Source organism: Hyla sarda, chromosome 7, assembly GCF_029499605.1.
Source record: "Hyla sarda isolate aHylSar1 chromosome 7, aHylSar1.hap1, whole genome shotgun sequence".
Taxonomy (NCBI): domain Eukaryota; kingdom Metazoa; phylum Chordata; class Amphibia; order Anura; family Hylidae; genus Hyla; species Hyla sarda.
The window spans coordinates 25,466,083-25,480,914 of NC_079195.1; the positions used below are offsets into that span (position 1 = coordinate 25,466,083).

Genomic DNA, 14,832 nt, shown 5'->3' on the forward strand with positions numbered 1-14,832 from the left:
AATAAAGCATATTCTCCGGACTAATGTTCCATATATTTATTTAAACAATCTTCACGGTATTTTCATATATGCATGTATTCAGACACGTAAATGCCAATATTCACTGTGTAAGATGTAAAACAGCATACCTCGGTCAGGTGGAGAGAGACACGAGTACCAACCTACCACGCTACATTTCAGGGGCACACCCCCTTGTCATGCGATCGGGCTTGATTCGGAAGTGGGTTTAGGAAAGGTAGCGGCTGGACACAGGTGAGTAGACGGCACAACCACCTCACTGCTTTTTACCCAAGACACAACAATTTGGTATGCTGAGCTGGATGAACATCAAGTGGGAGCGTTTAACCCGATCCGTGTTCAATTATTAAAGCGTTAATGCAGATACAGCAAAAAGTCCTTCATGAAGTAATTAAGTTGCCAAAAATGTGAAAACTTTCTGGGCCCAGAAATAAAGAGGTGATCGAGTGAGACCCTGCCTATATATGATACCACTGACCATTAGGCTTTATCATTCAGAAAGTTTTAAGGGATTTGTTCACGCTTGAGTCTTTAGCTCCTTAAAGGTGTACTCTAGGAATATATATATATATATATATATATATATATATATATATATATATATCTTTATATTCTTTGTCATTTTTCTCTCATCTTGCCTACATCTCCCAGCAATCATTGCAGCTCTGCTCTGCCAGCCCCCACCCTCCTGCTGTGAGCAGCAGAGAGAGGTTCAGTGTCTTATTGGCTGAGGCTGCACACATCTCCCATTTCTCAGCTTTAAAGAGAGCATCACTCATCAGTGCAGTGCAGAAACCATATAGTCTGTGTCTCTTAGGAGGGTGGGGCAGCTTTCAGGGAGGGATTTGGACAGAGACACAGTGATAATGTTTCATTTCCTCAACTCATATATGTAAGTGACAACCAAAGAGGGAAAACTGCTCTATATAGCTAATGAATGCTATTTAGACAATTAAATAGGTTGATGAAAGGGAAAGGATGGGCTATGGGTTTAGTTTCCCAGAGTACCCCTTGGCATTATCCATCATGTATTTACAGCACTGGCCCAAGACAATGATGCCACCACCAATAGTGGAAGGGGTTCCCATTGTCACCCCATCCTGCCCCAGCTTGCACTCTTTTATTTTTGAGTAGAGGAAGGGTGATTTTACTTTTCAGGTACAGGCTTCCGGATGAAGCAAATAGAGAAAATTCTAGGATACAAAGACTCTTAATAAAGCCAAGGAAAGCAGTTGCTCGTATGGAAATTTAATGCACCATGTCATATTGTATTGTATTGGATCCACATTTCCGATAATGGGAAATTCCAGTCAGCCACACATAGATTTTGCTCAAGACTTTGAATTATATTTTATAAGTAGGATTTCAATTATTCACAGACATATAGATGAACCTTCCATACACATACATGGACCAGTGTGGCCTACAAGCCAGAACATTGAGAACATCATGGCTTTGGTTTTCCTTCTAATCAATAAAAACTTCTGCACATCAATGGACATTGCTGGTTTTGGGTTACATCACAAAACAATGTTTTCCCACTGTCATGTCTACTTCTCACACCATTGCTGAACCACAACTCCAAGCATGCCCTGAAGGCCAGTAGTTGTCTTTCTGAAATGGTTGGAGACTAGAGCCACAAGTTGGAGACCACTATTTGTTCAGAAGCTTCTAGAAGTCCATCCAAAGCCCTGTATCCATTAATTCTCTACACTTGTGACTTAGATTTTAACAAAAAAAAAAAAATCAAAAAAAAAAATCTATATAAAATCTTAAAGGCTCTCCATGTAGACGTGAGATAGTTGGAATCCTACTGGAATGTCCATGTATTTTAATCCAAGGTATCGTCCTCACAGTGGAACGGGGGAGGTAGAGAGATGGGGGGTAATGGACTCGTCTCATTCACCCTCCTTCCCTGGAGAAGAAAAAAACACAAAGAACATTCAATAATATTTACTTCAATTTTATACAATGGACCAACGCAAACTAGTCCATCATTTGTGGGGGAAATATTACATGGATTTCAAACTGATTTGCAAATAAAAATCTGAAAAGTGTTGAGTGCATATGTATTCACCCCCTTTACTGGGAAACCTCTATCAAAGATCTGGTGCCACCAATTACCTTCAAAAGTTACATATTTAGTAAATAGTGTTCACTTAACAGCAATATAATCTCACTACAAATACACCTGTTCTGTGAAGGCCTCAGAGTTTGTTAGAGAGCACAACTGAACGAACAGTAGAATGAAGACCAAGTAGCTCACCAAACAGGTCAGGGATAACGTTGTGGAGAAGTACAAAGCAGGGTTAGGTTATAAAAATATATATATATCCCAATCTTTGAACATCTCACGGAGCACCTCAGTATCCATCATCAGAAAATGGAAAGAATATGGCACATCTGCAAACCTTCCAAGACAAGGCCGTTCATCTTATCGGCTATTTAATTTCTGTACTCTTTGATGGCTGCAAGGGTCTTTTCGATTGGGTCTTTATCTAAAGAGCTTACATTTACAAATGGGACGAGACAGGAGTGTTACTTAACTCCCTTTATTTTTGTTTTCTGTTTGGTCAGACCCAAGAATTTTGAGGGTTAAAGTAGGAGATAGGTCACATGTTATATCACAATATTCTGATGATGCAGTATTAGGCTTGATGAATCCAGTTAGTAATGTATTTTATTAATACATTGTGGAGTCTATCTTATTATCATTTAGATAATCAAAAACACATAGCCCTCCCTATTAATATTCGTCAGGGGGTGGTGGCTGGCATGAGCTGAATGACTTCAACTGGGGAAAGAATAACACCTAATATCTTGGTATTGTCCTTACAAGATACTATAAGGATCTTTATTAAAGGGGTACTCCACCCCTAGACATAAGATGTCAGATCGCCGGGGTCCCGCTGCTGGGGACCCCGGGGATCGCTGCTGCAGCACCCCGCCATCATTACTGTGCAGAGCGAGATCGCTCTGCACGTAATGACGGCAATACAGGGGCCGGAGCATCGTTATGTCACGGCTCCGCCCCTCGTGACGTCATGGCACGCCCCCGTCAATACAAGTCTATGGGAAGGGGGCGTGGCGGTCGTCACGCCCCCTGCCATAGACTTGCATTAAGGGGACGGGCCATGATGTCATGAGGGGCGGAGCCATGACGTCACGCTGCTCCAGCCCCTGTATCGCCCGTCATTACGCACAGAGCGAACTCGCTCCGTGCAGTAATGATGGCGGGGTGACGCAGCGGCGATCCCCGGGGTCCCCAGCAGCGGGACCCTGGCGATCTGACATCTTATCCCCTATCCTTTGGATAGGGGATGAGATGCCAGGGGGGGAGTACCCCTTTAAGCAAAGTATTATCCTCTGTTAAGAAGTATTATTACTGCAAGGCAAAGATTATTAAAATTGAATGTCTAGTGGGTGAGCCACATTTAAGAGGTATTTTCCCCCAAAATGTATCTATCTATATTTTTTTGTTCTCATCATTGTTGGTGTCACAACAAAAGGTATTTTGCACAGAGTACTATGCATGTTGTGATCAAATGGTAAAAGTCTATTTAAATGGGCACTGATAGATCTAAAAACTTTTTATATGTTGTTACCTTTTGCAGTATGGTTGTTTAATAAAAATGTTAATATTTAATAAAGAAAACAGCTCCTGAAAATCCCATCGCTAGGGGTCCCCATACCTACTGGGACACTAACCAATCATTCAGCATCATCAGGCTTGTCCATGAGTCATGGACTAGAGATGACTCATGGGCAAGATTGCATGAACAGACCAATAACCTCCCACCACCACAAGCTACGAACACGCCCCCTTCCCCAGAGAGGATTTCTAACATTTTGAGCTAATGAAAAGAGGTATTTTATAATAAATATAGGTGACAAAGGCATAAACATTAAATGAACATGGTACATGGTGTTTTTTGTGGGATCTGACAGGTACGCTTTAAACGTCCAATTAGTAACTGTAGCAAAATAGGCAAAAAGTCCAAGGGGGGAATACTTATGCAAGGTACTGTAGTTTTGTGGGAAAGTGTCCAAGATAACTTGTCATTTAAATCTCTACTTATTCTGGGCTAAGTCGTCAAGTGGGTGGTCCTACTCAGTGCCTGACACCTTTCTTTATTCCTCTATATACAAATTAGCTGTCAATCACCGATAAGCACCACCCACTTGACCACTTCCCAGAATAAGCAGATATTTACATTGATTTAATAACAAGTTATCCTGGAATGTTTTATCGCAATATCATGCCTCCAATGGTCATCACAAGGGGGCCATATTGCAGCACAGTGAGACTCCTGACAGGGGTGTGGACATAACTCTTACACTGTGCCTATTTTTTAAATTACCCAGTCAAATGCTGCATCAGGCTCCAATTAAAAGGGTTTTCCCTTTAACAAAAAAAGATGGATTCCCAGTCATCTCCAGCCTGTTTGCAGCCACCGGAGATGGGCAGAAAAACCAAAGACTGGAGGATAAGATGTCTGAAGCAGGGGGTCCAGCCTCTGCCAACAACCCCACCCCCCCCCCTCCGCAATCTCCAACCCGGCACTTCAGCCTTCTGAACATTTACATCATCATGCCCCCTCTATTAATATCTATGGGAGATATATAGAGGGGACCTGATGGCTGTGGTCGCTCGTAATCCGGCATGGAGCAGAGATGCATGCGGTGTGCATGCGGATTGCTGGGGTGCCAGGCTGGAGATCATGTGGTCCAAGTGGCCGGACCCCCATGATCAGACATCTTATCCCCTATCTAAAGGTTAGGGGATAAGATGTCTAGGGATGGAGTACCCCTTTCATGGGGGTTCTGTAAACCATGTAGACCTGTTGGCTAAGCTGTTAAAAAACCATGGTAGCTCCCGGAGCTATGCCATTTGCGCATTCCATTTTATGTTAATGTGAGTTACATAAAATAGGTAAGACAGCCAACTTGGCTTTTTTTTTATTTTTATTTTTGCCTTCCTAACCATCTCTCTAGAGATGGCTTGAAAAGCGTCTTTTTTTTTTTATCCATGGGAGACCCCCTGGGGTGATCTGTAGTCAGAGGATGATCATTCAGGTCTACATATCTATATATGCATTGGCTTTGAGTCGGCAAAGTCAAATGTGAACTTATTGCTTGGCTTTCCAGCTTGGCGTCAACATTGAGCGTACTTAGTGTTATGGTAACAACCAACAATTCTCGTAATCTTTCTATGAGGCAAGAGAGTGAAGGACTGGGATAATGTTACAATAGGTGATGGATGGAGCCATGGTTAATGCGAGATATGGTATGTCTTCTCATGTCCTACAAGGAGCCTTGGAGGAACTACAGATCTGTCCACTGAGTGACTGGTGGAGATCACAGAAGAGGTGAACCTACACCTAGACCAACAGGCAGGTCATAAACTTTACTAACCTCTCGATTCTCAACCACTGCAAGGTGGGGTGCCTCCATGACGGCCTTCTGGGCAATTTTTTTTTTTTCATCATCCCATTCAACAGCATCAATATTCAAAATAGCGTCCATTATACTGGAAAAGACAATACCAGGGGATGGGTGGGAGACATCATTGTACAATAATAATAACAGGATTCTTCTCCTTCTCATGGTCCATAAGATAATCACAACCACAGGTCACATGATCAGCGCCCTCACAATCTTTAATTATCTGTATGTATATGGCATTGATCCCGGGTTACAGCCTGTATTATAGGGCTAAGCTGCATTCAAAATTGTTACTTGGAACCAGTCAGTAAATTTGTGGTTAGACAAATCCCTAAAATCTTAGGTGACCTCCTACAAGAAAGGGTTTTTCAAACATTACTATACTGTAGACTGACTGGTGTGAATAGTACATCTCCTGGAGTAAGCTATGTACTGACACTAGACAAGCTGGTAATGTACTGTTTGACTCCACCAGCAGAATAGTAAATACAGCTCTGGAGTGTAATACAGGATATAACTCAGGATCAGTACAGGATAAGTAATGTAATGTATGTACACAGTGACCCCACCAGCAGAATAGTGGGTACAGCTCTAACCTAATGTGGGGGAACACACTGCCTACCTTGTTTTCTGATCTAATTGCTGTGCTGGCACTTTGAGGGGAAAAAAAAGTTGGCGTGCATTACTGATTGGGCACTCGGGCTCAAAAAGGTTCGCCATCACTGGCCTAGGCCATCTTTATGTAGGGCAAAAAAATGTTTTCATATCCTTAGGGAGTTCTTTGCATTAGGTGCCATGTTGAACTCTCAATGACCAGTATTAGAGAGTGTGAGAGCGATAACACCAAATTTAAGACCCCCCTGCTCCCAATTCACAACTTAGACCTTGTAACACTAATGAATCACTTGACAATGGGGAGGCAAAATGGCTAATTGTGCCCAATTGGGACATTTCCACTTAGGGGTGTACTCACTAATTGCCAAGGTTTAGACATTATTGGCTGAGTGTTGAGTTATTTTGAGGGGACAGAACATTAAACACTGTTACACAGGCCATGCAATCATTACTTTACATTGGAGCAGAGTGTCCTTTCTGCTAAATGGTTAAAGATATTTTCATTAAACTTGGTACATATATTGCTTATCTGACAACTAAAAATATAGTAGAGTTCAATTAATCCTGACCCACTGCTTTTGAGCCTCATGCAAGCCAATAAGACTTCTGATATATGTCTTGGTCACAATACTCTTGGGCTGCAGATATTGGCCGGAACTTTTACACATCCTGGCAACTGTTCAGCAGGCGGGTGCAGAGAATAGTTAGTGCAAGAGACGAAATATGAGGACTGTATATGAGTTTGGGATAGTAGGATGGGATATGAGGACGGGATATGGGGACTGGATATGAGGACAGGATATGAGGACGGGATATGAAGATCGGATATGGGGACGGGATATGAGGACGGGATATTAGGTCGGGATATGAGGACAGGATATGAGGTCTGGATATGAGGACAGGATATGCGATCAGGACATGAGGTCGGCATATGAGGACAGAATATTAGGTCGGGAATTGAGGTATGGATATGAGGGCTGGATATGAGGTCGGGATATGTGGACCGGATATGACGAGGGGATATGCAGTCGGTATATGACGACGGAATATGAGGTCTGGATATGAGGACAGGATATGTGGTTAGGATATGAGGCCAGTATATGAGGTCAGCATATGAGGACAGGATATTAGGTCGGGATATGAGGTCTGGATATGAGGACAGGATGTAAGGTCGGGATATGTGGACAGGATATGAAGACAGGATATGCGGACAGGATATGAGGATGGGATTTGAGGACAGGATATGCAGTAAGGATATGAGGACAGGATATGAGGACAGGATATGAGGACAGGATATGCAGTAAGGATATGAGGACAGGATATGAGGACAGGATATGAGGACAGGATATGAGGACAGGATATGAGGACAGGATATGAGCGTCATTGAGAGCGGATGAGAGCGTCATTGTTGCTTTTCCTCTCCTACAAGGTTTAGGTACTCAGCTAGTATACTGTATACATTAAAAGTTGTTATATCCAGTAAAACTCACCTATCTGCTTTATCCAACCCCAAAGCATTAGTGACATAATGAATATCCATTAAACTCCAGCAAGAAGCAACTGGTATGGCAGGATAGTAGAAAACAAATCCAATACACATTTCATTTAGAGTACTAGGGCCACCCTGTAAAAATATACATATATATTTTTTAATTATTATTAGCAGATGAGTTTAATATGAACATAATATGAACATAACAATGCTTTTTGTCCTGTGGGACAGGCTGTAGCAATAGAGTGCTGATCTAAATGATCAGTGCTATGCAATAGTAAGGTATTGATCAGTATAAGCAATCCAATGATGAACCCCTTATAAGGACTTAAAAAGTGTGCAAAAAATTAAAATTAAATTAAAAATATAATATATATATATATATATATATATATATATATATATGTCACCCCCCCCCCCCCCAGTGCAGAATTGTTTGCACTATAAAAATAAGCATGTTCCTGATCCCGTATGGTCAATGTTGTAAGTGCAAAAAATACCAAAGCCAAAAACTTCTGAAATAAAATACAATTCTGGACTAACACAATTAAGCTACCGCAAATGCAGACTGTTAACACAGCGTGTATGAGCAGTCTAAGGGGAGGGGGGGGATAAAGAAATAAAGTATTGGTAAGCAAATAGCTAGTACTAAATAAGAACTTACATAGGTGTTGCCTTCTCTGTCCATTGTGCTGGATGTACATTCAACCACTATCTGATCCCCCTGAGGAGAGAAAACAAATCCAAGGTTATGTTGTAGATAGACAGATAATACAAGAGGAGATAAATGTACATCGGCCTTTGCTCCTGTGCCACATCTGGTACTCCCTGGGTTTGACTCTTGCTTGTGCTCACTCTGCTTTCTGTTTTTGTACTACGCCACCCTCTTGGTTTATGACTTCTGACTTGTCCCTGATTTATTCCATGTCTCCAGATTCCGTACTTTCTCTGCCTGTGTGTTGCTTATTCGTCCTATTTGACTTCCCACATGCCCTGTGCAGTGTAGGGACTGTCACCCAGTTGGGGCTTCCATTTAGGGCAGATCAATGCAGTCAAGTAGTCTGCACTAATCCCTACCTCGGATGTGATTGGGATATTTGTTATTACTGTCCTAAAGTTAAACCAGACCAGACATATTGCCAGACATGCTAAACATCAGTTATCACCACTAGTTTCAAACTTAGAGTGAGAGAATCCTTGAAATAATAGACCAAAGTTTATGACTCCAGCAGATCACTATGAGCATACGTCGGGATGTCGGCATTGTTCAATGTTGTGTGTGCCAGTGGTTGGTAGACCAACAATGATCTGGAATGACAGCAAGAGAGGCACAGGGGCAAACCTCTGCATGGATGGTCTAGCACGTTAAAAGAGTGGAGCTTCGTGATCCCTTCTCTATTGCAAGGGAAAATTGGACAATTGGGCATAGTGCATTGCACAGCAACTTCACAAATCATCAGAAGGCACTTGCAAAACATTGGGTTGGGGGGGTGGAGTGTGCTTTTGGAATATATATATATATATATATATATATATATGTATATATATATATATATATATATATATATATATACACATACACATAGACCAAGACCAATATGTAGGGGGGCATGTTGGCATTAGTGACTACAACATAATAGCTTTTCATTTATCCCATAAGAAGATAGTGGGGCTACAAAAACATAAAACTTCTGGAAGGCCAATTTTCAGTAATCAAAGTACAAAAGCTCAATGGGACGTTTTAAATCCATCCTGAATAGATTTTGTGAACAACATATACCCTACGGCAGTGTTTCTCAAGCGCGGTCCTCAGGACCCCCTAACAGGTCGTGTTTTCAGGATTTCCTTAGTCTTTCACAGGTGATATAATTGTGGCGATGACTGATTCACTGACCAGAATTATATCACCTGTGAAAGACTTAGGAAATCCTGAAAACATGACCTGTTAGGGGGTCCTGAGGACTGAACTGGAGAAACACTGCCCTACGGGAATAAACGGGCTAGAAATGAAAGGAAGCCAATGTGGTTAACATAAACATTTAGGAATGGGATAAATGATTAGTGATGAGCGGCAGGGGCCATATTGGAATTTGCGATATTTCACTAATATTTAGACGAATATTCATCCTATGTTCGCATATTCGCTATGTTCATTCACTTTTTTTCCCCTATGCGAAAATCATAATGAAATTCCTATAGTGCTTAATCTTAATTATAACTTTCAACTAACTAACACTATACCCTACACTAGAACCTATCTGCTAAACTAACCTACCCTATCTAACACTAACTATCAATTCAGTATATTATTTTATTATCTTACAACCACATGAAACTGCAAAAAAAAAAAAAAAAAGTGCTGCTGGGAGAAATCTTATATAGTGAAGGGGGGGGGGGCAACTTTCCTATTGGTTTCTAGGAATGTTGCTAACCTCTGACAACTGATTTGTGTCCTCTGGAAGTGCCGACATTGACAAATATTTGCATATTCGCATATAAAAAATATTTGCACTCCACACCGACTTACACAGTAAATAATATTGGTGCCTTCTTTGGACCACAAGCTGGAAGAAGGGAGAGATGATCACTTTTTTTTTTTTTTTTTACAAAGTACACATAATTGTTGTAATCTGTACTGTGAAGGAAAAAAAGAATATTTGTCATTACGAATATATAGCGCTATATTCGAAATCATGAAGTGCCGATATTCACGGTAAAAATTAGCATTTCGAATATTCGCTCTTATCACTATAAATGACAACCATTCAGACTACTGAAAAAAAGGTAGTGGAGAGGTGTTAAAAAATTATAAGAAATAGACTGGGTGTAATGGAGGAGGAGGAGGAGGATTAGGAAAAAGCCAATCTACTAAATGTCTTCTTCTGTGCTGTATTTACACAGGAAATCCAATGTCAGATGACATGAGTAGGAAAAGTGTAAATTCTCCCTGTTTAATCCAACAAGAAGTATGGTGCTGCCTTATTAACACTAAAACATACAAATCAATGGCCCACATTTATCATTGCAGTGTAAGTGAAGCATTTTTTTACACCTTTTTTTTTTGTGTGCTGATAATGTATAGGAGCACCAAATTTATTAAATGGTCGAAGAGCATTTGATAAATTTTGTGCAGATCACATTTTCTGAAATTTCTGTCCACACATACACCAAAAAGCTACACCATGTCTGGGCTAGTGTAGTTTTAGAGACTTTTCAGTGGCTTTGCGCCTTTTTTTGCTCCTTTTTACAAAAAGGCGCAATGATAAATCCCTTCCATATCATGTCTATTGCCAAAATCAGTGGATTGCAACTCAAAATCAGCAGAAATGTGTAAACCTTTTTTGCCCCTTTTTTAGTCACAAAAAACAGTCTAAAGACAATGATAAACGTGGGCCAATGTGTGCAGATGGCATTCATACCGGAGTTTTGCAGGAATTAAGTACCATGCTAGATAGACCCTTATTCCTTATATTTAATGATTCTATAATAACAAGATTTTTTTCACATAAGCTCATGTGGTACCGATATTCAAACAGTTGTCAAAATGATATCTTGGGAACAACAAGCCTGCAAGTTTAACATCTGCTGTTGGTAAGATTTTTAGAAGTTTTCTGAGAGATGCTGTTCTGGAATACTGATGCTATTCTGCTATCCTACTGAAAAGGACGTGGGGTACTGGTGGACAGTAAACTCTACTTTAGTGATCAGTGCCAGGCAGCGGCTGCCAAGGCTAATAAAGTCATGGGATGTATTAGGAGAGGCAGAGAGGCTCGTGACTAGGACATGCTTTGGTCTATGTATAAATCATTGGTCAGACCACATATGGAGTATTGTGTATAATTCTGATCACCTGTATATAAGAAGGACATGGCCGAACTGGAGATGGGGCAGAGGAGGGTGACAAAGATAATAATGGTATGGGAGGATTACAGGACCAAGATAGGTTATCACTATGGGTTATTTAGTTTGGAGAAAAAGCATCTTAGGGACGATCTGATCACAATGTACTAATATATGAATGGACAGTACAGAGATCTTTCTAGTGATCTTTTTATACCTAGGCCGATAACCATGACAAGGGGGCATCCTCTACATCTACAGGAAAGAAGGTTCCACCATCATCACAGATGGGGATTCTTTACTGTAAGAGCAGTAAGACTATGGGACTCTCTGCCTCATGATGTTGTGATGTCTGACTCCACAAACAAGTTCAAGGGAGAAGGTGATATGTCCAATAGCGTCTAAAACAATTTATTGTAGATAAATGCAGAAATGTATATAGTTGAGGCCTAACGCAGGGCCCTTGCGCAGACTCAACTTCAACAGTAATAAAATAAATAAATGAATGAATAGAATAAATATTCTATTCATTTATTCTATAATTTATTTATTTTATTACTGTTGCCGTCGAGTCTGCGCAAGGGCCCCGCGTTAGACCTCAACTATATACATTTCTGCATTTCTTTATAATAAATAGTTTTAAACGCTATTGGACATATCACCTTGTTTCCACTACAATTTCTATGTTCCTTTGAGGACTGGTTTTCTGTATAATTCTATTATACACTATTATCTGAATTATTCCTTGGCCTAACTGGGGTTTTAGGCAACACCAGTAACCTTGGGCACGTGCTTAGCTATAGTGAGCTACACTACTCTCTTTTTACCTGTACAAGTTTAAGCAAGGCCTGGATGTTTTCTAGAAAAATATTTGACATGTTATGAATGCTTAAGTTATGTATAACTATGCTAAATGTAACTAGGTTAGAACAGTGATTCAGGGATTTGTTCTGATGCCATATTGAAGTCAGAAAGGAATTTTTTTCCTTCTGTTTAACCTGTTGAGGACCAAGGGTGTACAGGTACGCCCTTGCGTTCTGGTACTTAAGGACCAAGGGCGTACCTGTACACCCTGGATCCTTAAGCCGCTTTGAAGCGAGCACAGGAGCTGCGCTTGCTTCAGAGCATTGAGTGTCAGCTACTATCAGTAGCCTCACACTCAATGCCCGGCTATAAACCCTTTAGATGCCGTGATCAATCTACAGAATAAAGATAATGGATCATTTTTACCATAAAGTGCACTGTGTAAAAACCAAACTCCCAAAAGTTGCAAATTTGCAGTTTTCTTATAAATTTCCGCCCGCAATTAATATTTTTTTGATTGCACCATACACTTTATGGTAAAATAAAAGATGTCATTACAGGTGAAAAAATCAAAGAGCTATGGATTTTAAAAGGAGAGGAGATAAAAACAAAAATGCAAAAATGAAAAATGGCCTGATTCTTAAGGACTCCAGAAAGTCCGATTTGTAAATTACTTCTATTAAAAAAATCTTAATCCTTTCAGTACTTATGAGCTGCTGAGGTTGAGTTGTTCTTTTCTGTCTAAGTGCTCTCTGATGACACGTGTCTCGGGAACTGTCCAGAGTAGAAACAAATCCCCATAGCAAACTTCTTCTACTCTGTGCAGTTCCCGAAACAAGCAGAGATGTCAGCAGAGAACACTGTTGCCAGACAGAAAAGAACAACTCCACTTCAGCAGCTGATAATTATTGGAAGGATTAAGATTTTTTAATAGAAGTAATTTACAAAGCTGTTTAACTTTCTGAAGCCAGTTGATTAAAAAAAAAAAAAAGTTTTTTCCTGGAATACCCCTTTAAGGTTATTGATTACAGCGGGATAATTGGATGAAATAAGTTTTTAACACATGACAATTTTTGTTACTAAATATATTTCTAAAGGTGCTATAGAAGCTCTCCACAAGTGGTCCTTTGCTCTTGGACAGCTCTCCAGATTATTCTTCTCACTTGGTCGAGGTAAATTTATGGTGAATTAAAAATGAAGTGATTTTCATTTGCACTAACAAGGGGCTGAATTGCTTTTTAATTATTGATAGATTTCAGCTGTTGTTTTGGCTTTCCATGCCTTTTTGCACTTCCTTTTCTTCCCGTGTTCAATACTTTTTTCCCTGTGTCATTTCACATTATTACACGTGAGTTAAAGGGGTGCTCCGGTGGAAAACTTTAATTTTTTAATCAACTGGTGCCAGAAAGTTAAACAGATTTGTAAATTACTTCTATTAAAAATCTTAATCCTTCCAGTACTTATCAGCTGCTGAATACTGCAGAGGAAAATTATTTTCTTTTTGGAACACAGAGCTCTCCGCTGACATCATGACTACAGTGCTCTCTGCTGACATCTCTGTCCATTTTAAGAACTGTCCAGAGTAGGAGAAAATCCCCATAGCAAACATATGCTGCTCTGGACAGTTCCTAAAATGGACGTCAGCAGAGAGCACCGTGCTCGTAATGTCAGCAGAAAGCTCTGTGTTCCAAAAAAGAAAACCATTTCCTCTGTAGTATTCAGCAGCTAATAAGTACTGGAAGGATTAAGATTTTTTTAATAGAAGTAATTTACAAATCTGTTTAACTTTCTGGCACCAGTTGATTAACAAAAAAAAAAAAAAAGTTTTCCACCGGAGTACCCCTTTAATGTCTGAGCTTATTTGTCTTGGTTCCTTTGTATATACAGTACTTGTATATATTTCTTTGTATAAAAATGACATGTTAGTAGCACCTTTGGAAATATGGTGCGTGTGCAACACTTTTTTCACCTGCTGTATGTAACTAAGTAACTAAGTGGTGGTAGTTGCCCTGGTAGCTTATTGTGTGTTGAGTGCATAGGGAAATGCGTCTGCCCTGGCAATCGAGGTGAGAAACCTGCTGAGGGATTTGACCAGGGGTCAAGTCCTGGGAAAAAAAGTGTGGGAACTCACCCAAGATTTCCACTTAAAGGGGTACTAGACATCTGCCACTGGGGACCCCCGCATTCTCCCTGCTGCACCCGGCATTCATTTAGAGCATTGGGTGCAACACCGGAGGCTCATGACGTCACGCTCACGGCCCTTCAATGCAAGTCTATGGGAGGGGGCGTGATGGCTGTCACCACCCTTCCATAGATTTGCAGTGAGGGGGCATTACTGTGATGTCATGAGCCTCTGCCCCGCATCACCAGTCATTCGGCACGGAGCTGCGTTAACTCCGTGCACCGGATGTCTGGGGTGCCACAGCCGAGATCGCGGGGGGCCCCAGCAGCAGGACTCCCATAATCTGACATCTTAGGATAGGGGATAAGATGTCTAGGGGCAGAGTACCCCTTTAAGGGCTGGTCCTGCAGGACTCCTGCTAATGGGAACTGCGTTCCTGCTGAGGAAAAAGTGCAGGAACTCCGTTCCCATGAGTTCCTGCAGGACTTGAGCCCTG

The 14,832-nt window shown here is 40.8% G+C and overlaps 1 protein-coding gene across 3 annotated transcripts in view; it reads right to left on the minus strand.

The window, feature by feature from the left end:
- Positions 1-1,259: 1,259 nt before the first annotated feature.
- The window catches only part of LOC130281983 (DBH-like monooxygenase protein 2), an 80,800-nt gene continuing 67,227 nt past the window's right edge, over positions 1,260-14,832 (minus strand). For all 3 annotated transcript variants that reach the window (XM_056529788.1, XM_056529787.1, XM_056529786.1), the window contains exons 10-13: positions 8,235-8,294; positions 7,569-7,702; positions 5,434-5,548; positions 1,260-1,933 (exon numbers count right to left, since the gene is read on the minus strand). In XM_056529788.1, coding sequence (XP_056385763.1) covers positions 1,850-1,933; positions 5,434-5,548; positions 7,569-7,702; positions 8,235-8,294 — 393 coding nt within the window. In that variant the 3' untranslated portion in view covers positions 1,260-1,849. The remainder of the gene's footprint in view (positions 1,934-5,433; positions 5,549-7,568; positions 7,703-8,234; positions 8,295-14,832) is intronic.